This window comes from Euprymna scolopes, chromosome 1, assembly GCF_053919585.1.
Source record: "Euprymna scolopes isolate OS-2025 chromosome 1, ASM5391958v1, whole genome shotgun sequence".
In the NCBI taxonomy this organism is placed as follows: Eukaryota; Metazoa; Mollusca; class Cephalopoda; order Sepiida; family Sepiolidae; genus Euprymna; species Euprymna scolopes.
The window spans coordinates 176,461,672-176,487,338 of NC_136482.1; the positions used below are offsets into that span (position 1 = coordinate 176,461,672).

General features: G+C 31.9%; 1 protein-coding gene across 1 annotated transcript in view; it reads right to left on the minus strand.

Moving 5' to 3' along the window:
* Window positions 1-25,667, minus strand: part of LOC145277736 (putative E3 ubiquitin-protein ligase HECTD4) — a 286,999-nt gene that overhangs the window by 129,494 nt on the left and 131,838 nt on the right. Inside the window, exons 24-32 of the mRNA XM_080129447.1 lie at window positions 22,326-22,509; window positions 19,599-19,700; window positions 18,658-18,746; window positions 13,179-13,360; window positions 10,470-10,596; window positions 8,914-9,049; window positions 7,542-7,708; window positions 4,325-4,471; window positions 2,398-2,585 (exon numbers count right to left, since the gene is read on the minus strand). Coding sequence (XP_079985573.1) covers window positions 2,398-2,585; window positions 4,325-4,471; window positions 7,542-7,708; window positions 8,914-9,049; window positions 10,470-10,596; window positions 13,179-13,360; window positions 18,658-18,746; window positions 19,599-19,700; window positions 22,326-22,509 — 1,322 coding nt within the window. The remainder of the gene's footprint in view (window positions 1-2,397; window positions 2,586-4,324; window positions 4,472-7,541; window positions 7,709-8,913; window positions 9,050-10,469; window positions 10,597-13,178; window positions 13,361-18,657; window positions 18,747-19,598; window positions 19,701-22,325; window positions 22,510-25,667) is intronic.

Here is a 25,667-nt window from a genome sequence, read left to right on the forward strand (position 1 = left end):
CTTTTTTTTTTTTTTTTTATATCAGTTTCCTTCTCCTAAATGGCTTGCCATCACCACAGGTGAGGAGCTTCATCTACTCACTGTATGGTAATCCTCCAGAATATCAGAAGGAGGTTAACAGGTGCTTGTCCAAGACTGATTTGGAACTGTGCAGGCAGGGACATCCAACTCTCTGAGGTATTATACCTGCTTACCTAACCATGAAACTACAGTAAAGTGTCCAAACAAAACCATTTTAATAAATCCCTGACAATGTTCATGAGCTGTTGATATCAGAAAAGTGTAAATTGATATATATTTTGTGTCTCACAGTTACCAAGGCAAAAAAACAGAATGTTAAAAAAATAAACAGAAAAAATCTTTTGATCTATTTTAATAAAATAAATATTTATAAACCTAGCATGTTCATTGATAAAAAGAAATAATTTTATACAGTTTTAAACTGTCCTAAATTTCTCTAACATTATCATTTATTTACAAGTTAGAAAAACATTTCTTGCAAGGCATGAAAATGGTCAAACAAAATGTTTTTTATAAACTTTAAAAATTAAGGTACAAGATTTAATTTTGAATTTGTTAATTTTCAAAGTGCACTTTTATAAACTTAGAGTATAAAATTTTAATTTTATTTGAATTTAAAAATTACCTTGGATTTATTTTATGTGACGTATATTTTGTTGTATTTAAAAGAACTAAATTTATCTCTTATTTAGTAATTCATGATATAGATATATAATTTTCAACTAAATTTTTTTTTTAAAAGTGCAACAAAATGCACATAACATAAAATAAATCCAAGATAATTTTTAAATTCAATTAAAATTAAATTTTTATATCTTACTTTGTAAAGTTTATAAAATTGAAAATTAAGGTGCAAGATTTAAAGTTCATAAAAAACATTTTATTTAACCATTTTCATGCCTTGCAATAAATGCTTTTCTAACTTGTATAAGATTATATTTTACTTAATGTTTTAAATTTAAATTAAAAATGATTTTGCTTTTGGCACGTTTGTAACAACAATTTGAAATTATTATTTTTACATTTATTATTAACAATAATCTCAAACATACTCGAACAGAAAATCAAGAGTCGGAAATATAGGAAAACATTACATTTACAATAATGTTGCTTTTAATTATGTTATCTTATTTATTGTAATCACTCAATTCAATGAAGATTTCACATACGAAAAAAGATTTAAATATTTATTGTATTATTTTTTTAACAATTGGAGAGTCAAGATTTTTTCCATCCAACATATACAAAATAGCTGCTAAGTTGCAAAAGAATGTCTAGAGACCATCTAAAACTATATAAAGCAAGTTTTCGAGCGAGATAATCAATCCAAATGACGCAGTCAGCACACAAAACGTATTTAGTGATTCACTCACTCTGTGCATCATAAACACACTGATACACTGAGTGAGAGATATTGATTAGTATTAACTGCCTTCTTTACTGCGACAAGCAACAGTCAATGACACTGATACACCTACACCCATACCCACACACAAATTGCTTAATTCACTCAAATACATTCACTCATCTTGCACATGCAGCAACAATTTCGCTTTTCAGAGACACTTTTAATAAGATGTTCCTACTCAATTTCCTTCTTATTTAGAGTTGCTATTTAGAGTGTTTAATTCTTCATTAAATAAAACATTTGTATCCACAACAATTACTACCATGAATTGGTGTCTTTTGAAAAAGAAATAGTTTCCTTTCATACAAATTCTTTAATTATCCATTTTTCCAACAGTATTTTATTGATTTTATCTTAATTATTTTGGATTTCAGCTGTGGTGCTGTCGCAGGCTGTCACAAAGCCAACAGAGTCTATGCCATTCTTGAAATTACTTTTTAGCTGTTGACTATGATGCCGGCTCTGTATAGTTCTAAGAAGTCCATCCTCCCAGGCTTTACCTTTTTCTCTTTGAGAAAGGGTTAGTTTATTGCTAATCCCCTGAGGTGTCCCTACTAGAAAATGCTTTTCTAGGGGGCGCCGGTTCTTCAATCACACTTTCCGACCCTTGTGTCACATCTCCCCATCATGGAAGGGAGATAACTTCATTTGCATAGGTGAACCAAATGGATCACTGGTTATTCGAATTATTTATGTGTGTAAAATAGTTATATTTATGTGTGTAAAATAGTTATATTTATGTGTGTAAAATATATTTATGTGTGTAATATATTTATGTGTGTAAAATAGTTATATTTATGTGTGTAAAATAGTTATATTTATGTGTGTAAAATAGTTAAAAACAAAAACAAAAAAAAACGAAAAACTAAGAAACTCGTTTGATTCCTGAAGTGCAAATAAAATTAAAGTCAAATAAAAATTTCATTTGCTTGTAAGATTGGATTCTTCGTATTGAAATGATTCCTTACCATCTTCTGTTTCCCAAGTAACACATCGATTGGCCAGAACTTGGAAACCAGCCCATGCTAATGCAGCAACTTTCTGTCGTGTATTCTGACATTCTGATGATATGCCATCAGAACGATGGGTACCCAAACTGCATAATTTGTCTAAAAGATGAACAAGTCCAGAACGAACTAAACATTTTTCTTCAGACCTGAAAAATAAATAAATAAAGACAGCAATGGTGAAAGACATTAAAAAGCATTCTGTTCAAAAGGGATTTATATTTTAGAAATAAAATACAGGTTTTAATTTTTAAAAACAGATTAGCAGGCCACCCAGCATTGCCCAATCATAAAATACATATCATATTCTAATTCATACAGAAACTGAGACGTGTATGCAAGTATTATATTTTTTCTGAACAGTTTTTGTAAATAAAAAAAAATACTTGAGCTGCGACTGAAACCAAAACCTAGAGACAGTGGGCCAAGTACCATCAGGTCAGCTTGCTACAATCTTTAAAAAGTGTTTTCAAACCTACTTATTCTTAACATAAGGAAGTTGTCATGTGAACAATTTGCACATGCTCAGCTGTGAAATAGTTGACGAACAGGTAAAAATCTGATTACCCCCTCCCCCAAGTCCCAATTTTGACCCCTTAACAGCCCTTTTTTTCTGGATAAAAACCGATTAAAAATTTTTCCACATGTCTGAATACCCTGTATACCAAATTTCAAGTCTGTAGATCAAAAATTTGTTGAGTATATAGGTTAAGAAATGTCCTCATACACACACACATTCTTGCTTTTATAGATAGAAAAGAAGAATTAAAAATGAAACTACACTAATTACTATTTAGATGCTGTCTACAGAAGTTTGTAAACGTCTACAATATGAAAACTAATGTTTGAATGCAATGTGCATGACCTTTAAGTGCATCACATGGTAAAGCCCCAGTTTAGGTGTTTTGAGGGAAGCGGAGTTACTCTTTGATTACTAATACTCCTAGAATCACTGACTGAAGTAGGAGTATGTGTCAAAGCACCATCTATGGGTTAAATAGAATATGTCCTGAGCATGACACGTAGAGGTCTCGGACACCCTTGAGCAAGGTGTTCACCTCTATCTCATCTCCTCACCAAAAATCCATTTTTTTTCCATACCCTTCATTTTTATTCTCTTCCTATCCTATTTATCAACCTGGCAACTATTCAAGTCCTACTCCATCCAAATCATCCTAGGTATAACACAAATTTGCATCTGATGGTCAAGTGCCAATTTGGAGATTTGATGTGTGTGGAATAACCCTATAGTTATGACTACTCTTGGGAATCCACTCTGACCAAGAGCAATAATAACCACCATAACTCCATCTGTTTACAAAAATTAATAAGTCAATTATATATATAAAACAAGGTTTTGGCATAAAATAGCACAATGATCACTGACATGCAAGCCTGTCTTTGCTTTATCGTTATTTTCATTGCTTGTCTGAGCTCCAATCTATGATCCCCCCCCTTGCCAAACTTTCACGAGAAACACTCGTCTAGCTGAAAACACTATCAATAATTTCCCCCACTCTTTATTTATGCCTAAACCTAAACGTAGATTCCATGAACAAAGCTTTTTTTCTTAGAACTGTACACCTGTGGAAGTCTTCCATTTGCCTGCTTTCCGGTTGACTATAATATGGTCATCTTCAAGTCCAACGTAAGCAAGTTCTTGATGAGCCATTCCCCTTAAGTAATCCAATTTACCAAATTTCCACTACTAACAATTACTACACCACTGTCTTATTAACCACTGTACACTTATTAACCTTTATCCTCGAGTGGCCTCTGGACCTTGATAAGTGGTGACTTCTTTGTAAAAAAAAAAGTAAAGAAAAGAAAAAGAACATGCTGTAAATGCAAATCAACCAATCAAACAAAAAGAATGTTCCAGTGTTACCTTGTATAAGGTATTATGCAGAGTAAGCCAATACTGTTCGAACAGGCAATCGGAAAATGAGCAGCAAGTTGTACAACTGATGTCATCGTTTCACCAAAAGCTTCTTGAACCTCGGCAACTAAACCACCACATGTAAGTTCATGCACTCTGAAAAATGTAACAAAAATAACTTGATAGTAAAACGTTCACTTAAAGTAATTATGGTACTTGTACAATTTAATCAAGACATTAAAAAAAATGAAAATATCGAAAAAAGTTTATATTGTACATATCCACTAGGGAATGAAGTTCTCCGAAAAAAAAAAAAAAAATTCTACTTAATTTCATCAAGTAGTTTTTTTTTTTTTTTTTTTTTTTTTACAGCGAATAAACAATTTGTTATGATACCAAGCCAAAGGTTCGAATTTTGGGAAGAAAAGCTGGTATTAAAGATAGGAAGGGAGTGTTGGTGTTTTAAACTGAATTATCTCTTCGTGGCGTGTTAAAAAAAATTTAAAGATGGCTACCTTCAACGTGGTCATAAAAACGTGTTTTTCCACTGTAAAAAAAAAAAAAAAAACCTACTCTATCAAATAAAGTGAAATTTTTTTTTTGAGATCTTCAGTCCAAAACGGATACATACAATATAACCATTTTTTTTGATATTTTCATTTGTTAATATCTTGATTAAACTGTACAAGTACCGTAATTATTTCCTAAAATGATTTATAAAATTACAAGACACTAAACTTTTATCTTTCTGTAGTATAAATTAAGAGATATAAAAAAAAAGACATACATTGAGTTGTAAAGTAGGATTTCAATTATTGCAAAAAAAAAAAAAAAAAAAAAAGAAGATTTGGTGCTTATGCAGATTGGTACTTATGGCAGCATTTAAAATTAAAGAAAACATGTGTATGGTGCACATACCAATCACTGGATGAAGATGAAAATTCCCAAAAATCACGTAATTTGATCAAGTAATTTGTTTTATTTTATTCAAGAAAATCAAATTTTGTTTCAATGAGGGTCAAAAAAGTGTCAATTGTAATAACCAACAAATCAGTGGACAAGAGTAGAAAACCCTAATGTACATGGAAACTGTAAAAATAATCACAAACAAATAAGAAACCTCCTTCTCCCAAATGGCATAATTTAAAAAATAAAAAGGCAAAATAAATGTGAAAGTAAAGGCTTCTGAGCAATGCAGGCTAGATACAGTTGGTAATGTATACTAAATTACCCTCTTTAGTTATGGAGTTACCTTGGCTTCAAAGTTAACATAGTATGCATCATTTTTGAAATGGCTATTTCCCTATTAAATTAAAAACATGTCTTGTGCAGTTCTAAGAGGGTCACCTTCCAAGGTTATTGTCTCCCATCTTTCAGATAGAGTAAGTTTATTGCTAACTGCCTGGAATGCCCCTATCAGGGAATGCCAACAAGGATGTGTAGACAATTTTTATAATAGACCAAAGTGCTCCTCCTTTACAGGCCACTTTACTAACCGTGCGTCACATCTTTCTGCAATGAGAAAGAAGTAAATAAAACCTTCCTTACTCTTATGCACAGTATTTGGTTCCCTATCACTAATATGGCCTCTTCATTTCCATCCATCCATCCATAGCCTTGAGTCCCTGGAGGGGCATAGGACATCTACAACGTTGCTTAACTTTGATGATCTGGCAAGAACCGGTGTGTCAACGTGATTGTGCCATACCCTCTTCATTTGCATCAATTCAAATGTTTGTATTTTTGGCATAGGGAAATATTCGAAATCCACTATGCATGTTTAGAAGTTGAACACATGCCTGACGAATGGAAGACATCCCAATATATAAAATCCCAGACACACTACCTGAACACCTGATGCAAGTAAAAAAATCTTACATATGTATATATGTATGGTTGTACATATACAAATACATGAATTGGATCAATAAAAGTAAAATTGCATAGCTGGTTCCACTATTATATCTCAAGTTGCGTCAGTTTCAGTCTATCAATCACATCTTTGCATCTTTCTGCCTTCTATAATGTGGGGTATATGCGAAAGGGGGAAAAAAAAGGTATCGTTTAAGGCTAGGTTATGCTTAGAAACAAAAACAAACAAAAAGGTAATATACAACGTACTGGGCGTATCTGCACCGCTCTTTGGGAAAGAAGAAGGAAAGGATGGCTAGCTCATTTATATACCCGAAGGGCATCTTGGGAAGGCAAGGCATGATGGGAGAAGCTATTTGTTTTTTCTCTTGTCTCTTCCTTTTTTTTTTGATAGGATATAAAAGCCGGGAAAAATTCCCTGCTAGAGACACAGAAAGAAAAGAGTTGTGAACATCTTCTCTTGAAAAGTATTTTGTGTTGCTGACGTTCAGATTGTGCGGTGTGACATTGGTGGTGAGAGGCCAGGTGTGGTCGATTGGAAAAGAAGAGGGCAGAAACGTGCTGTTGTCGAGCGAGTGACTCACTCCTTCCCGAACCCCAGAACCAAATCCTGATTGTAACCTCACATATAAACTTAAATTTCTTTTGATATAATTTTTAATAGTTTAAATTTTGATTTTTTGAGCATTTTAAGTTATTATTCAAAATGGTTGCCATTATAAAAATCTTCCTTATCAGAATAATTATTTACAGAAAGTTAAGTCAACTTTTTGGTTTTTGTCCAAAATTCCCTCTATATTATGAAACAAAAATAAAGAAAAATCTGTATGATGCACGTACCTATGATGAAACCAAAAATATCATATTCCAAAAATCATGTAATTTAAAGTAGTTTAATTTCAAATATGAAAATCAAATTTTATGAGTATTCAAGGAGTGCCTGTTTTGCCCTCCATTTTGAAAAAATTTCAAGAAAGATAACTCAACAATAATTTATACTTACTAGATTTATTGTGTAATACCTACGAATTTCCATTAATTACTTAAAAATATTTTTATAAAAATAAAACTACTTGATCAATTTATCTGATTATTTTTGGAATATGATATTTTCATTTTGTCACAAGTATGCACATCAAAAGATTTTTCTTTATTTTTGTTTTTTTAATATAAAGGGAATTCTGGACACGAACACACTTTAATATAAAGAACATGCTGCAAGGATGAAAAAAAGAAAGAAAAAAAAAACGCTAGTTAAAAAATCAACCATCAATTTGTTAGATGCATTGCTATTTAGGTCTAATATGGAAAATTCATCAAGATAAATTTATATATTAGATGAAAAAAATTTTACCGAGGTCCTCTTTGTAGTACAGATGTAACAGCAGCAACCAAATGTGTAGATCCTCCAACTTTAGTTGCAGCAGTTAATAACGCTTTCATATGGACCAATGCTTGTTTGCGAGTGATTCCTCTTTTGTATCGGATTTGAGCCGCAGAAAGGAAATCTTCACAAGATATCTGAAAGAATTATAAAATGGCAGGATTAAAAATTTTTCCTTCAATCAAATAAACAAAATAATAATCTATGCAAATAAATATAATTACGATGTTTATGCAATTTAAGGAGTATGCTAGCATTGGAATTGTTCAAGTGATTTGCGGAAAATGCCAGAAAGTGCCAAAATGCTGACTCTCTTAACCCTCATACAAAATAAAAATTATAAAGAAAACATTTGTTTGCTATCATCAGTTTATTATTAAACAGGGTTCATACAGATTTGCACTGTCCATTTTCAAGGACTTTTCAAATCTTATCCAAATTTTTCAAGGCCTTCTCCAGACAAAATTCAACTTTTAAAAACAAAATTTGTGGTTTGTTTTACAATCCACAATAATTCAGAAAAATGATAAAAAAAAAAAAATCAAATATACATCAAATAAATGTTACCATAGCCAAGAAAAATTACTTTGCAACCTACTTGCATCATTTTTTGGTGTTTTTTAAGTAGCTCAAATATTAACTTTCCTTACGACTTTTAATTTAATTTTAATTATACATGAGAACAAAATTAGACAGCGATTTGAATCTTTATCATGAAACTACCCGAGGTAGTTTTGTGATAACAGGGCATAACATTTGTATCCACCATACTATGCAATTTCAGAACAATGTATTTCGATTTTATTTTCAATATTTAAAAATATTTTTATTAATACTTAAAAAAATAATTTAATAGTATTTATTGATTGAGATTGTCGGACTGACTTCCTCATCTTGGTTGTTAGAGTCACAACGTTTCGGCCGTTTTGACCTCCGGCCTTCATCAGGTGTTTTGTCTCGAACTGGGGAACCGTTTGTTAAGAGTCTCGAACCCAACCCTTTATTATTATTACGGGGGTACCGTGTTCGGACTCCAGCTAGACTCTGGGATATAGTTGCTGATTCTCTGTTTTGAATGTTATGAAGGCAGTGAAAAGTAACATTCAAAACAGAGAATCAGCAACTATGTCCCAGAGCCTAGCTGGAGTCCGAACACGGTACCCCCGTAATAATAATAAATACATCATACAGATTTTTTATCTTTTTTTTTTTTTAAATATGGAGGTGAATTCTTGACAATAACCAAATAATCATTCATGTTGTTTTTAAAACGGCAAAAATCAAAGATGGGGGAGGGGGTGAATAAAATCAAGACAACAGTGTCATGACAAAATATACTAACAGCTTTTTCTGGGTTGCTGCCGATAAAATTAAACAATTGGTCAATCAGAACAATATGAGGAGGTTTATCAACTTGATCTTCTTCGACAAGATCCTGGAGAATGGAAACCACAGCATTTTTCCGGGCTTGGCGTCTTCTGAAAAAATATTTTATTTATTGATGAAATTTTTAGTTTGTTTAATGGTCTTTTAAATAAATAAAAAAAAGAGAAATGAAACTAATGAAATTTTTCTGTAAATAAAAAAAGCATAAAATAACATAGGTGCTCTATTATATGCAGGATCTGAACTAAACAAGAACAGAGTTAAAAAATAAACTTGCTTTTTAATGTGAGAGAAATTTAGCTTCCCAAGGAGGGACATTGGATTGAGACAGAAAAATAGATTGCCTCAGTCTAGAAAAATCATTCCTTCATCAACCAATGACAGAACTGATACTACACTTCGACCACAGCTCAAGTCATGTTACTCACATCATACACATTTTTCTTTCTTTATTTTTTTTTTTAATATAAAAACAAATTCTGTAAAAAACCCAAGTTTAGGTAAGGGTGGTAACTATTTTATAGTTAAAAAAAAAAAGTAAATAAAAAGAAAATTTTTTTCTTACAATTATTCAAATGTTTTGTGTAATAAAATTATTTTGTTATTAATGTCATAAAAATTTTGTTACATTAAATAATAGTTGGAAAAAAAGAAAAAAAAATCATTTTTGTTTCTTATTCTTAGTAAAATATTTTTTTTTTTTTTTACACAGTGATCACCACTTACCAAGGCCCGGAAGCCACTCAGGGATAAGGGTTATTGCAAGTACATTACGTTAGTGAGGAGATTTGCTGAAATGTTTACTTAAGGGGGCGGTTCATTAGGAATTTGTTAACGTTGGACTTGAAGACATCCAAGTTGTAGTCCGGAGGGAAGCAGGCAGACGGAACAGAGTTCCACAGGCGTGCAGTTCTAAGAAAGAAGCTTTGTTCATGGAATCTGCGTTTTGATTTAGGCACAGATATAGAGTGGGGGAAATTTTTCACAGTGGATTCAGCTAGACGGGTGTTTTTCGTGAAAGATTGGCGAGGGGGGACCAGAGATTGGAGTTTACTTCCCTTAAAACAATGAGTTCAACTTCTGAATGGCCCAAGTTTATTCTATCATTTAATGATAGAGGTCACAAATGCACTCTCATTTAAACTAAGAGATTTCTACATTCAAACAGAAATGATTTACATAGATCTACTCATCCATGAATCGGTTGGATAACAAAACCAACAAAAAAAACTAAGAATGGTTAGGGTTACTATTACTGCAATTCAAAAATGGACTATGTTTTCTGCTATAACATTGGTAATGCTTTATTACTAACGCTGATTTTCATCTTCACTTCATCTCACTGAACAAAACTCACTGAACTAAATTGTGCCACTATTCAATGTAACCATGTTTTCTGTTCCTTCAACTATTACCAATAAATTGTGTACTATTGTATAGATTTATTACACAATATTATTTTTATCAATCATTTACTTCTGAGAATAAATAATAAACCCTGAGAAATATTACCGCTGAAGTTTCATAATTTCAATGATGGAATCATCCTGAGAACTCTCCAGATTGGATGGACAGCTTCTTGAAGAAATTTTTCCAGTTTCTAACATATTTGTATCAGAACGTGTCATTGCACAGGACACTGAAGTAAAGAAAAAAAACCCAAAGAATTCATTAGCTTTTTATTATATAAAAGTTAATACAAAAAACAAATATATTCCAAACTTATATACATATACAAAAAAAATTGAAAATTAAAAAAAAAGAGTAAAAATAAACAAAAATAAATATGTAAGTCTAATAGAAGGCTGTTAGTAATGTAGAATGCTGGAGTGTTGAAGTGACGTGACATATGAACAAAAAACAGACGAATGAACAAAGGGCTTATTATTTTTATTTTGTTTTTTTTTTAACAATGTGGTCACCACTTATCAAGGCCCGGAAGCCACTCAGGGATAAGGGTTATTGTAAGTACAGTACATTAGTGTGGATATTTAAAGTGTCTACTTAAGGGGGCGGTTCATCAGGAATTTGTTTACGTTGGACTTAAAGACATCCAAGTTGTAGTCAGGAGGGAAGCAGGCAGACGGAACAGAGTTCCACAGCCGTGCAATTCTAAGAAAGAAGCTTTGTTCATGGAATCTACGTTTTGATTTAGGCATAGATAAAGAGTGGGGAAAGTTTTTGACAGTGGATTCAGCTAGACGGGTGTTTTTTATATTAAGAGTATAAATCTTTATAAATCTATTTTTAAAATAACAGCCTTCTTATACACTTACATATTTGTTTAACAGCAATGATTCAAGCAAACTACCTTCCCTTTTTAACCAAGAAGTAACTATTTTTTAAAAGATCATTTGAAAAATAAACAAAACTCAAAATCAAACTTTGAAATCAATAACATTTTCATGAGACAAGTGAAGTTTATGGCAAAATATTGGTATCAAATCACAGTAATGTTCAATTTGATGATAGTGAACTCAAAATGATGAAAAAGAACAAAACAAAAACAAAGTTGCATTTGCAATTAACCTTTTTAGGGTTATCTAATGAAATATTTAAACGAATCATATCTATATGCTCTGTGATCTTAAAGATAACATTATATGATTGTATAAAAAAAAAATTGTAAAAAGATTAAGTTGATAGAATTTTATAGAGAAGTATACCTCCAAAGTTCAAAGCCCCCTTTTCCACTCCCTCTTATACCCAAACCATTTTGTTTGCCCTTTCTTTCAATATAGCCTCTTTTTCTTTCATTTGTTCTTCATTTCTTTTTCTTTATTATTTTTATTTCATCTACCATTCGGTTTCAAAAAACAGAAAACACTGTATAAAACAAGGACAATATGTAAAATCCGGTTTCACTTTTAAGATCTGGCCTGATGACACTGCTATTCTAATGAAATTGCTAAGGAAACATGTATGCACATATATAGCCAATGTTTTTATAAATAAACATATATATATTATTGTAAGAAAGAAAGATAATGTATGTAAATCTCTTGTAACCTTAATAAGGTCTCAATGATATTTCAAACTTCAGAAGGAACTCCTGCTCATACAACACCGTCACAATACTGACAAAATCAAAACCAATGCTTTCTCTTCCTTTTAAAGTCGGTTGGTCTCTACATATGTAAATCAATTGCCTATGCATATAAATTAGGTTCAACTATAAAAATCCGCAATTATAAGTCAAAGTCTTTTTCCTTTAGAAAATGACTGCCTATCATGCAAAACACCTGACAAGCTTTGAAACTGGTAAGTTTTCATCTTATATATTTGCAACAATATAAAAAATTTACATTTACAACAAATTAGGCACAAGGCCATTCAAAAGGAAAAATGGGTGTCGTTGGTCATCCGTTGTCACAATAACTAGAAAATGTCCTAACTAGAATCATCATTCACCATAATATCACGTTTACCATTCTACTTCAAAATTATTAAATGGTTAGAAATCTTATTGAAAATATATCTATCTACTATTACATAAAAGGAACTTTGTGTGTGTGAGTTCGTTCCTTATGGACTCTAAAATGGCTGGGTCAATTTTTTAAAAATTTCACACAAATATACTTTAAGTACCTGCCAATATTCTTAGATAGGTTTTGTATCGGAATATCTTCAATAAATATCAATAATCGAAAAAAAAATCCAATGAAAGAAGGAACAGGCGATTTTGACTAAAATTAACACCTTATACAGCATAACATCACAAGTGCATTTGACAAGTTTTATTACCACACAAGCAGAAAGGCCTGGCATGTAAAATCAACAGTAGGTTCTTTGACATGACAAATCAATGAATGTTTCTGTTTAGAGTACAATTGTACCTTGACATTTGACTTCTGCATTTTAAACTTTAATTCAAGCCATTATATAAAAATAATTTTTTAAATCAATAGTAGGTTCTCTACAGTGCAATGTAAACTACAATGTATTATGGAGTAACTGCGATGAGGCAATTAATCAATTCGATTGAAAAATGGATGATTTCACCAATTTCAATGATGATAAAATATGAGAGGGTGAAACATTTGTTAATCCTCATTGAATCCCAGGCAGCATCAGATCTTCCTGTTAGTGTCTCTGTATACGAAAGGCTAATAATTTATCCGTTGATAATCCAAAAATACACATATCGGATTGTTAAAATATAAATGCTGCAATAAATGATCAAGTTGTTTTACAAAAGAAGGAATAGAAGCATTAACTCACTAAAACTCTGTTCACTGGTATAAGAAGAAATACTGCGCACCAAAGATCCTTCCCCATCAGCAGGAGCAATGTTGACATGCAAAAGTAAGTCCAGACGATTTATCAAGGCCTGCACTAATTTCTTTGTTTTCCTCATGGGCTGTAACATTTCTCCTGATTTAATATCATCCTGAAATTTCTCCCTAAAATAAAAACGAATATAAAATAGAACAGATATTTTAGTTATGTTTCTGAATTTTTGAGATGAGGATTGGTTATTCATATTATTTGGATTCTTCAGAGTATTGTTCTCATCTTGAGTGTCATTTTCAGAATGTTACGATTGATGTAACCTCCAAGCTTCTTGTTGAAAATAGATTTAAGACTCACAAAATTTGTACTAGAACTGTCCGCAACGACCAATGGTGCAATGGTTAGAGTACTTGGAAAAATCAATTGTAAAAGTGAAGGTTGAAGGTTCAATTTTCACTGTGGGCAACTGAAAAATACAATTGCAAATTACTTAGGACCTCTATTCAGTCATGCCTGATAGAATGAGAACATGCTACCCCCGTGAAGTAAATAAAGGGTTCTGTTTGAAATTCCATCCAGATTCCTTTTACATTTGGTTACATTGACCGAAATGTTGTGAAAATGACACTCAAGATGAGAACAGTAATTTGAAGAATCCAAATAATACAGATATTTTACTAATTAGATGCCCCCCCCCATATACACACGTTTTAAAGTTGACAAGACAAAATATATGATGTACATACCGTGACAGAACGAAACTGTCATATTCCAAAAATCACAAATTAATCAAGTAGTTTTATTTTTAACTAAGAATATCAAATTTTATGAGTAAGCAAAATGAGACAATCTCATATCACTATCTTGAAGAAACATGAGCAGATAATACCAGAATAATTCAAACTTGCGAGATCAGTCTTGTAGTGTCTACAATTTTTCATTAATCGCTTAAAATCATTAAAAAATGATTTTCTTTATAAAAATAAAACTACTTGATGAATTTATGATTTTTGGAATATGATCTTTTTGTTCCGTGATGGGTACGTACATGATAAAGACGCTTCTGTATTTTTGTTTTTAATACAGGGGGGAATTCTTGACAACCATAATTGTTTTGTTTTCTTAAGATAACTCCTTTTGAGAAAAAAAAAAATATCAATACAGTAGAACCCCAAGATACGGTGGCCCTAGGATACAGTTTTTTCAGGTTACGATGTGGAATACAATGTTTTTCTGGCCCCTTCACAATGTTATTTGATTATATACATGTGTATTATATACTGTACTGTATTTTTTTTACTAATTTTTAATCCCGTATCCCGGGGTTCTACTATACTAAATAATTTATAAATTTAATGAAATTAAAATAAAAGTTTGATAAACATTATTATCCATATAAAATTATCAGTGTTTATTTAGACTTGCATGAAAATTTTAACTAAAGAAAATGCAGAAAAGTCTTTATGGCATATTCCAAAAATCATATGATTTGACCAAGTATTTTTTTTTATTATCATTTAAAAAATCAAATTTTATGACAAGCAGAATGGGGGAAATGCTGGGTGCCATCTTTTCAATTTGCTAAAATTCAAGGGCAACGATTTAATTCGACTACAGAAATTTTGTTTGTATTCAGAATAATGAAAACTTTAATTGCTAAAAATCATAAAATTTGATTTTCTTAAATAAAAAAAACAAAAAAAACTACTTCATCAATTTCTGGAATATAACATGTTCATGCCATGACAAGTAGGTACATCATAAAGGCTTTTCTTTATTTTTACTTTCCTGAATAAATGCAAGTCAAAATACACACCAAATTATTTGCAGTCTAGACCTATCTGTCTCACTGTGTATGTGTGTGATATTGGTGTGTTCATTAAAGAAAGATTAGAAAATCCTTATAAAATCTAAAACTGTATTCTTATGTAAAATTTACCAGATAAGACAATAGAAACATTCTTGATCTCTAACAACACACCTAGGAAGTCTATGAGAGTATAACCCATTAAAACTTCAAAGATAGCATATTTTTATGAAATTTAAATTATGCATATAAAATTTTCTGGGAAAGACAATAGAAATGGTTCCAAATCTCTAAGTGGCCTCATAACCTTAGGGAACTATGGTTGCAGAACTAAATCTCTGTTTTTTTTTGTTTTTGTTTTTTTTTTTACATAGGCATCACCACTTATCAAGGCCCAGAGACCACTCGAGGATAAGGGTTAAGAGCGTGCAGTAGTCAATTGGAGAATATAGTAATCGTTAGTAATGGAAATTTGGTAAATTTGTTAACTTAAGTGGAACGGCTTATCAAGAATTTGTTTACATTGGACTTGAAGACAATCAGATTGTATTCAGCTGGAAAGCAGGAAAACAGAAGACAGTTTCACAGGTGTGCACTTCTAAGAAAGAAACTTTGTTCATGGAATCTACGTTTAGATTTAGGCACAGATAAAGAGTGGGAGGAATTATTGATAGTGTTTTCAGCTAGACGAGTGTTTCTTGTGAAAGTTTGGCGAGGGGGGAACCATAGATTGAAGCTCAGTCGAGCACTTGCCATGAAAATAACAATAAAGCAGAGAAACTTGCAACATCTCTTCTGTGATATAGAGGTTGCAGGGAAGAGAAAATTACATCTCCTATGAGGCTACGAAGTCTATTTTGAACTCTATTTACGTGCCTAATGACCCCGCCTCTAAGTGATTTGCATATACAATTTTAATAAAATTTAAACCATATGTATAAGACACCAATTCAAAAAGTTTTCCAACATTTCAGCTTCTTTCGACGATATTAGGAGCAAAATGGGAGGAGCACATAGTAAAACCAAAATAGTAGTGAAAAATTACAGTAATTTTTATTTAACACTGAGCAACGTTGGCTTTTCCTGCCAGTTTAAAAATCCATGTCACTGATTTGTAATCTGTTATTATACTAAAGCTCAGTTAATCAAAGATTTTTTGCTACATATGTTGCAGTTTACGAATAGTTTTTGTGTTTAAATTGAAAGTGCATCTGGGAGGGGGGGGTCGTATATTCTGAGAAGTTTATTGTTGAATAACTAAAATTAGTCACTATATATATATATATATATATATATATAATTTCACCAGACATGTATTTAAGCAATTAAGTGAAGTCCACTATTAATTTGTAAACAGGCGGGTGTGGATTTAATACACACTTGAGGAGAAATATTTACAGCACTGATTCGTAGCCCGATGGTTAGAACAGCCAACTGTCAACTCAACAGTTGTAGGTTCGATCCACGGCTGGGGAAAAGTGTATGTCTAGCTGTACTGATGAATTGTGATACAACGAAACAGTACTGTATGTGGATGACAAATTATATATATATATATATATATATATATATATATATATATATATATATATATAGAGAGAGAGAGAGAGAGAGAGAGAGAGAGAGACTAGTTTGTAAACAAACCAGTAGCTTGAGCATTGTAAAGCAATGGGCGAATGTTTATTTAATAGACATTAGATGAGATATTTATGAGCACTGATCCATGGTCCAGTGGTTAGAACTGCCAACTATCAACGCGATGGTTGTAGGTTGAATCCATGGATAAGGATAGGTGTTAGTCTAGCTGCACTGATGAGTTGTGATACGATGAAACAGTACAGTATGTGGATGACTATATATATATATTTTTGAGGAGGATAAAATCATGTAAATTTATCATTCATAAACTAGGAATACAAGATAAAGTGAATTATTTCCTTATCCCATGGAGTTTTAAAAATTTGTCCTTTTTCTTCAGAGGAAAATGGTTAGCAAAAGGAATTTTTTATTAACTTGCTATGTCATTGCTGGTTAGCACAAAAAATTGAAAGCTGCAAAGTTTGAAAAATTTATATATATATATATATATATCTATAAATATAAAAACGAAAATGTATGTATGTATGTATGTGTGGATTTGTGTGTCCGCTAAAAACTTTCGACAGAACAAAAATTCACAAACTTGGTATCATATTGAAGCTCCATCCTTCGCCCGCAAAATATCGAAAAATTGGCCAAAAACGTATCAAGTGTTTTCCTTTTCAGATTAAATATGTTTTTAACTCTTTTTCAAAGTGTTTTTTAACATGTTTTATTAACTGTTTGCTCTTATATATATATATATATATATATATATATATATATATATATATATATATATTTCAGCTAGTATGAAAGAAAGATATATTTTAGCGTTCAAAATTAAAAGTAAAAAAAAATCAGCTAACTGGTCTCGCCCTCACTCTACTGATCTGAATCGAGGAATTTTAAAAGGTAGAAGAGAAAGAAAACTACATATTTAAAAGAAAAAAATTTGTTATGCTTTATATACAATAGGGGATGTGTCTTAGAGACTAATCATGTCTAATTCTAGAATACACGCTCTCTGGTTATGGAGGAAATGCTTTTTCAAACATAGATCATCTCTTTCAACATGACTCAAGATGGTAAAAACTTAATGCTAAAATTAACTCTCCACATTTCTACCCCATCCCCACCATAATTATAATGTAATTTATCATTTTAAATATGTCCGTAGTGTCGATTATGTAAGTAGGAAGACGTTGAAATTGAACAACAATAACTATTGAACAGAATTAAGAATGGAACCTTCTGTTCAATGGACATTCTAAAATATACATACGGGATCCTCACTCACTGAAGCATTTGATTAAAATCCCCAACATAAGGGGGAGTACAACAGTGGTTGTAAGAGTCGTCATTATCATTCCTTTCTTTTTAGACAAGCGGAATACAAGGTTTGAAAACAAATCGGGATTTTCAAAAGAATGGATGTTAGGGTCAGATTAATGTATATATGTTGTGATTTCTTTTTGCTTGAGTTTTTTTTTTTTTTTCTTTTACAAAGGAGCCACCACTTATCAAGGTCTGGAAACCACTCAAGGATAAGAATTAATGAATGTACGGTAGTCAATGGGACAATATCATAATCGTTAGTAGTGGAAAATTTGGTAAATTAGATTACTTAAGGGGACGGGTCATCAAGAACTTGTTTACGTTGGATTTGAAGATGACGATATTGTAGTCAGCTGGGAAGCAGAAGAGAGTTCCACAGGCGTGCAGTTCTAAGAAAGAAGTTTTGTTTATGGAATCTACGTTCAGGTTTAAGTACAGATAAAGAATAAAGGAAATTATTGATAGTGGTTTCAGCTAGAGTGTTTTTCGTGAAAGTTTGGAAGTTTAATATACTATTACAATATTTTTTGGCATATTGGGAGGATATGACCACAAAGGGTGATAAGAATAATCTTTTTCTAACATCATTTTAAGTAAGAGGACTAAAATTAAGGAAACCTTCAGAGCACTGTTGAATTCATTCCTTCTCGAGCCCCTTTGCAGCATATAAAATAAAAATGACAAACTTAATCTTGAAACGCTCATAATGAATAAAAAGTGCAAGAACATAAAGAAATGAATCACCTCAGATATTTTATAGCTTCTTCAGGATCAGCAAGGTCAAGTTCAATATCCTTCAGGAAACAGAGCATAGTCAATTCTTTCAGTTTTGTCTATAAATTTAAAGCAAAAGAAGAAATATTCAATTAAATATACATATGGGAGTCATTGGATTTTTATCTGTTTGTCAACTGTTTCACAAATTCGCATTGTGAATTGTTCACATGACATGTTTAATTTAAAAAGTTTACATAAAACAAAGTTTTACTTTTAAATGCTTCATTTTCAAATTGTTTATATTAATCTTTTACTTTGAAATGTTTTTTTTTCAGAATGGTTTTATTTATTAAAAAATATATTTTAAAAGTTTAAATGAAAAATAGTCTTCATTTACAATTTCTTTTTTTTTTTTTTTTTTCAGAATGGTTTTAAACATCTAAAACATTCCACATCTATAGTAATTTATTTTAGCAATAACATCTGAAGAAAAAGACCAATCAATGTTGTTAAATTTTCAATTATAAAGAAACTGGAAATCATTATGTAAACATTAATCAGAAAATACTTTTCCTTGGTATATACTAGCATGACTTCAACTAAACAGAAAGCGATAATCAAAATTACATAATTTTTTTTAATACAGTGATAATTTTGTTAACATTGCATTGTGGGATTGATTTTTGTTATAAAAGAGAATCTCAGTATAATTATAATTATTTTTAATTCTGTATCGGTTGTAAGAAAACACTTTTTTTCTTAGTAATATGACTGGAATTGTCTGGATTGATTACCACTTATCTGAGAGTACCATTGCTCCCATTCAAAAGTTTGCCTTGTTTGCTATACTCTACATGATTTATCTAACTTAAAAAAAAATGAATCAAGTTACTGAAACCAGGAAAAATTACCCCCACCCTGTCGCATCTGATCATGTGATCAATGCAAAAATCTGAACATTTTCTTACTTCTTGAAGATGATAATCATCAAAAAATGGTGGGAACTGGGATGCTTCTTGTTTCAAATCATTGACTTCATTGTGCCATCTTTGCTCTAACTCAGCTAAACTCTGCAAAGAAAATGCAACAAAACAATCATTAAATACCATGTCATCAACTATAATATACATACATATATATATATATATATATATATATATATATATATATATATATATATATTAGAAAATATACAGGGGGCAAATTATTGGTGCATTTATTTCGAAAAATTATTATCTAATAGAATATTTCATTAATGAAATTTAGTTGTGTTTTGATGGAAAATTAATCATTTTTTTTTTTAATCAGTATTCTTCACAAAGTTATAAACAGGTTGTAGAGTTGGAAGGAATAAGGGTTGACTAATTCCTTATTTCAAAGTCTTCCAATGTTCAGTAATAATCAGAGTGGGAAAAAAAAGCCAATACTGACACAGCCTTTTCACTATTACAGTTATTTCTAGCATCTATAAACTTTAGCTTATATACTGAGATTAAATGTTTACATATTAATATCTCAATTTTTGCTTCATCTTCATATTTGCAGCAGAGAAGATTTTGCAATTTAAAAAAATTAGTGATTTATCTCAGTTTTGTGCATATCACTGACTTGATGTAAAGGTTGATAATGTGAGATGTGTAGCCCAACAGTTTCCATAGTGATGACAGCATAATATTTTTGCCCCCCCCCCCTTTTTTCTCTTCCTCTAAATTCTCACCCTTTCCTCCTTCCCTTTGCAACTTCTTACTAAATACAAAACCATTGTAATTTTGTTCAATTATTTCAGTTGGACAATGAACTTTGTCTTGCTCTCTTATTTGAAAAGATCCCATTACAGTGAAATAAATTTTTAATGAGATTAGGCTAAGTTTTTGATTATTTTTTTTAACTTATATATATATATATACACTTGTGCCCGATATTATTCATACCCCTCGGATCTTTGAGATTTCTATAAGAATATTGCTCAAACCAGAAGGTAGACAATATTAAAGGGATTTCAGACAATAAATCAAGCATAGGCATTTAATTTAAACTCAACAAATAAATAAATTATCCAAGTTTGAAACATTATACAAAGAAAAACAATAATGGCACTAGTTCAAAATTATTCATACCTCTCTTACTAATAGTCAATAGCATGCCCTTTATTCTTAATAACTGCCTGTAACCGTTTTGGATATTTATCAACAAGGTTTTTACAAGCATCAACACTGATTTTTGACCATTCTTCAATGCAGTAGTTCTCCAAATCCCTCAAATTTCTAGGTTTCCGCTTTTTAACCTTAGTTTTCAATATGTGCCAGAGGTTTTCGATAGGGTTCAGGTCGGGACTCTGGCAAGGCCATTCCAAAACATTAATTTGATTATCCTCAAACCATTTCTTGACTATTTTGGCAGTATGTTTTGGATCATTATCCTGTTGAAGGACCCAGTTTGGTCCTAAATGGAGATTCTCCGCATCCTGTCTAATGTTTTTCTGGAGTATCTCCAAATATTGCTCCTTCTTCATGGTTCCATCTATCTTGACCAAACTACCTGGACCACTAGCCGAAAAGGAGCCCCAAAACATTAGGCTACCACCACCATGTTTCATTGTGGGTATGGTGTTCTTTGGGTTGTAAGCTTCTCCTTTCTTCCTCCAAACGTAAGAAGCATCCATATGGCCAAACAATTCAATTTTTGTTTCGTCAGTCCACAAAATACTTGAGAAAACGGACTCTGGAGAATTTACATGGGTCCTAGCAAACTTTAGACGTGCTGCAAGGTGTTTTCCGGTGTGCAATGGAGTCCTTCTTGGTCTTCTTCCTTTCAGACCATTTTCATGCAGAGTCCTTTGCAATGTTTGCCTTGATATTTTTATGCCAGAAGACTCCAGATTTTCTAAAATGTCCTTAGTAGTGGTGGTTGGATTTGCATTAACACTTCTTACAATATTCCTGGTGGCTCTAGCAGACAGTTTCCTTTTCCTTCCTCTACCAATCAAGTTGTTTGTTGTGTGGTGGCTCTGGAATTTTTTGATGATGCTCTGTACTGTTGCTGTAGGGACCTCAAATTTCTTGGAAATTGACTTGTAACCTAAACCATCCTTATGTGAATTCGCAATTTTAGTCCTAAGATCATTACTAAGCTCTTTTTTCTTCCCCATTCTAATAATTTTTATTCTTTTATTGGTTTTCAGTAGATATCATTTTAATTTCTGAAAAATGCAAAAAACGAAATGAAATTAATCAAAGGTTGTATAAAAGCATTCAAAATAAGAATCAAACAGGAAACAAACAGTCAGAAATTCGATTAATACTGAAAAAATAAGGGGGTATGATTATTTTTGAACATTGCAGATTTTATAAATAGCTGTATATTTCTTTTATTACAAGTATCCCGAGATTTTAAAATGACGAAAATGATCAGAAGAGGTTTATTAAGAATATGTATCGATATGGACGTAAACAATAAATTCTTACAAAGTTACACATAATAAACTCAATTTTCAAGGTGGGGTATGAATAATATCGGGCACAAGTGTATATATACACACACACACATACTAACAGATCAGTGTCCTGACATTGCCCAAGAAAATAGAATAACCAAAGAAACTCTTGGTCTCAACACTAAACTATTTACTTAGTGCACTTGTCTAGCTTTTATTTGCATTATTCAATGCATAGCGATTTTTAAAATTAAAAACTTACCTGAAGTTGGCGTACAAGAGCATCAGTACGTTTGAACACCTCCTCAGTGACACTGGAGAGTAATAGAAATTCTTCAGTTTGTTGTTGAGTATTAGACAGACAATGTAAACTCTCTGTCAGAGATGAGTGTTTTAATGCAGCAGAGATGACACGTTCTTCCAAGAAATCTGGGTTGATAACATCCCTACAACAGCAACAAAACTAATATTAGAAATCTTATGTTGTTAGAAACAAAACATGTATCATAATAATGATGTGATTACAACTATATCAGAACAAAACAATTATTCTCATCAGATTCCTAACTTTAAGCAACATAGATTTGGTCAGTATTTAGATGGGTGACCTTTTGGGAATCTCAGGTGCTGTAAGTTTGAAGCATGGAAATGGCTGTAAAGTAACTAACTTTCTAATGAAAAAAAACAAAAAGCTTTCAATTTTCCTTCCATGTGTCTAGTGTCAGGTGGAACTTCCATAAACAAAACCTTTTTGTTAGAGCTTCCGAATTGTGGAACACATTACTGGAGGATTGCTTCCCTTCAGATTACAGGTGTTTACAAATCCAACTTCAACAAATACTGTTCATAAACAATCCTCATCTATATATATATAAAAGCGAAAATGTATGTATGTGTGTTCGCTTTTTATGTATGTCTACAAAAGGCTTTTTTGGCCGTGATTCTCGGTTGGCTCACTCCTTCTTAAAACTTTTTATATGCTGCCTAAATAATAATATCTACGACTAAGGAACTCTGGTCACAGCTATCTTTAATTTACCCGACTTTTATAAGCTATTTTCGAGATATTTTTTGATCGCCGCATAGCGGGGAAAACAGAAACTGGCTTCCAGCACAAAACTAGGTCAAACATCACGCGACTTAACGTTCTCATACCTGTTAATTTCGTTTTATAAGCGTCAACTTAACACACTTATCAATTAATCTATTCTCGTGGTCCAGATGGTTAGGTCACAGGTTTTTTTTTTTTTTCCATTTCCTTTCCACCTCTGCATCAAAGGTTCGGGGTTCAAGCCTACCTTTCTACTAAAACTTTTTTTTCTTTTACACCTCCAAACACCCAGCCAACGTTTTTTTTTTTTTTTTTTTTTTAAACAGGGTTGTTTTGATCTACCCCCCAAACACGCATACACCTTCAAATACCCGGGCAACACCGGGTACCCCTCGCTAGTCCATCTATATATATGAAAGCGAAAATATGTATGTATGTGTGTATGTTTGGATGTTTGCTAAAAACTTTCAACAGACGCGATGAAAATTCACAAACTCGGTATCACATTGAAGCTCCATCCTTTGCTCGAAAAATATTGAAAAATTGGCCAAAAACGTTAACTTTTTCACCCCGAAATCGACAATTTTTGACAGGGGGGGGTCAACAAAAACGGTCCTCTTGTGACAATGACCGATTCTACGCATGCGTCAGATGACGTCGTGACCTGATTTACTTTAAATAGTTGAAAAACCGAACGCGTTAGCTCAGTTGGTTAAGGCCTTGGTTCATTATCTAAACGTTTTGGGTTCGAATCGTGGTGTGAGATGTTTTTTTTTTTTTTTTCGATTTTTTAAATTTAAATATTGAACCAAACCAGTGTAATTTAAGTCATTTTTCACGTAATGTTTGTTTTTCTGCTTTTTTTTTTTTTTTTTTTTTTTTACTTTGTTTATTCTTAGCGACACCCAAAAACACCCGGGTACCCACCAATTTTTAAAATTTTAATATCGAAACAGGCTTATTTAAGCCATTTTTCACCTGTTCGTTTTTCTGTTTTCATCGTTCGTTTGCCTTAAGTTAGTTTTTTTGTGTTTTTTTTTTATTGTTTGATCCCCGCATAGCGGGGAAAACAGAAACTGGCTTCCACAACTTGATGTTGTCGCACCTGCTAATTTCAGTTTATGAACGTCAACTTAACACTTATCAATTCATCTGTTCCTGTGGTCGGCATGGTTAGGTCGCAGGGTTTTTTTTTTTTCCATTTCCTTTCCACCTCCGCATCAACTTTTACACCTCCAAACAACTGGCCAGGGTACCCACACTAGTATATATATAAAAGCGAAAATGTGTGCATGTTTCTATGTATGTATGTGTGTTTGTATGTCTCGCAAAAACTTTCGACACGGGTCACGGATTTTCGCCAGATAGTATCATTTTAAAGTTCCAACCTTCGCCTGACAAATATCGAAAAATTGGCCAAGAACATCAATTCCTTCACCCTAAAATCATCAGAATGTACAGGGAGGGGTGCTGACAAAAATTATCCCTTCATTTTCTCTGCTCCTACTACTACGATATTGATGTCATGTTTGATCTAGAAAATGTTGACGTTAGTTTAAAACCATCTGCAAGTGTTTTTAAAGGTTTAATTTTATCCGTTCTCAGTTGTATGTCTCTTTGGCGTAGGGGTAACGTGTCGGGCATTTTTTTTCCACCTTAGCCTCGATGTTTCAGGTTCAAGCCTGTCTTTCTACCTAAACTTTTTTTCCTCTTTTACACCTTTTTTTTTTTTTATGTTTGTTCACTGTTTTGCTTTGTATTGGTTTTTCCAATTTTTCTTAACATTGTGTTTTTTTTTTTATAACATTAAAACAGGGTCACCCTCTCCTACATACACACTCCCAAACACCCGGGCAATGCCGGGTACCCCCGCTAGTAAGTAATAAAACTTAGTTCATTCCATTAAGCAGTTTCAATATTCCCATATTCTTCATCTTTCAACTGACAATTATTCCATCTCATTAACCTTTATCCATTAGTTGCTTTTGGCCTTGATTTGTTGTGACTCATAAAAAAATAAAAAATTAAACTATATTTTTTAAAATTGAAAAAAAAAAAAAGTATTTTGAATCATAGATTAAATAGTGTGATACTATGACAGGCCAAGAATTCCCCACACACAACAAAGAATGTTTGAAAAATGAGAAATGACTCCATAATAAAGAAATAAAATGGATAAGTGAGTGAAATTGGAAAGGCTGACAAATCTTTTAAACTCTCCAGATGCCTGATGGTTGGTAGTCAGTTTCCAAATGGTTAGCTGAGTTTGGTTTGGTTGTTTTGTTTTATGGCATATCAATCCTTTTCGGATTTTTTTTTTTAATGCCGAATCCAGTTATTTTATAAACAATTTTTATTCTTCAAATTCTTTATATCTTCACATTTTTATTTGTAGAGTTTTGTTTGGTTGTTTTACGGCATATCAACCTTTTTGGGTTATTTAATGCCGAATCCACTTGTTTTGGAAATAGTATTCATGTTGCATCCAAGTTATTTTGCAGAAGGTTTTTATTCTTCAAGCTCTTTGTATCTTCAATCGCTAGTTTGCAACAT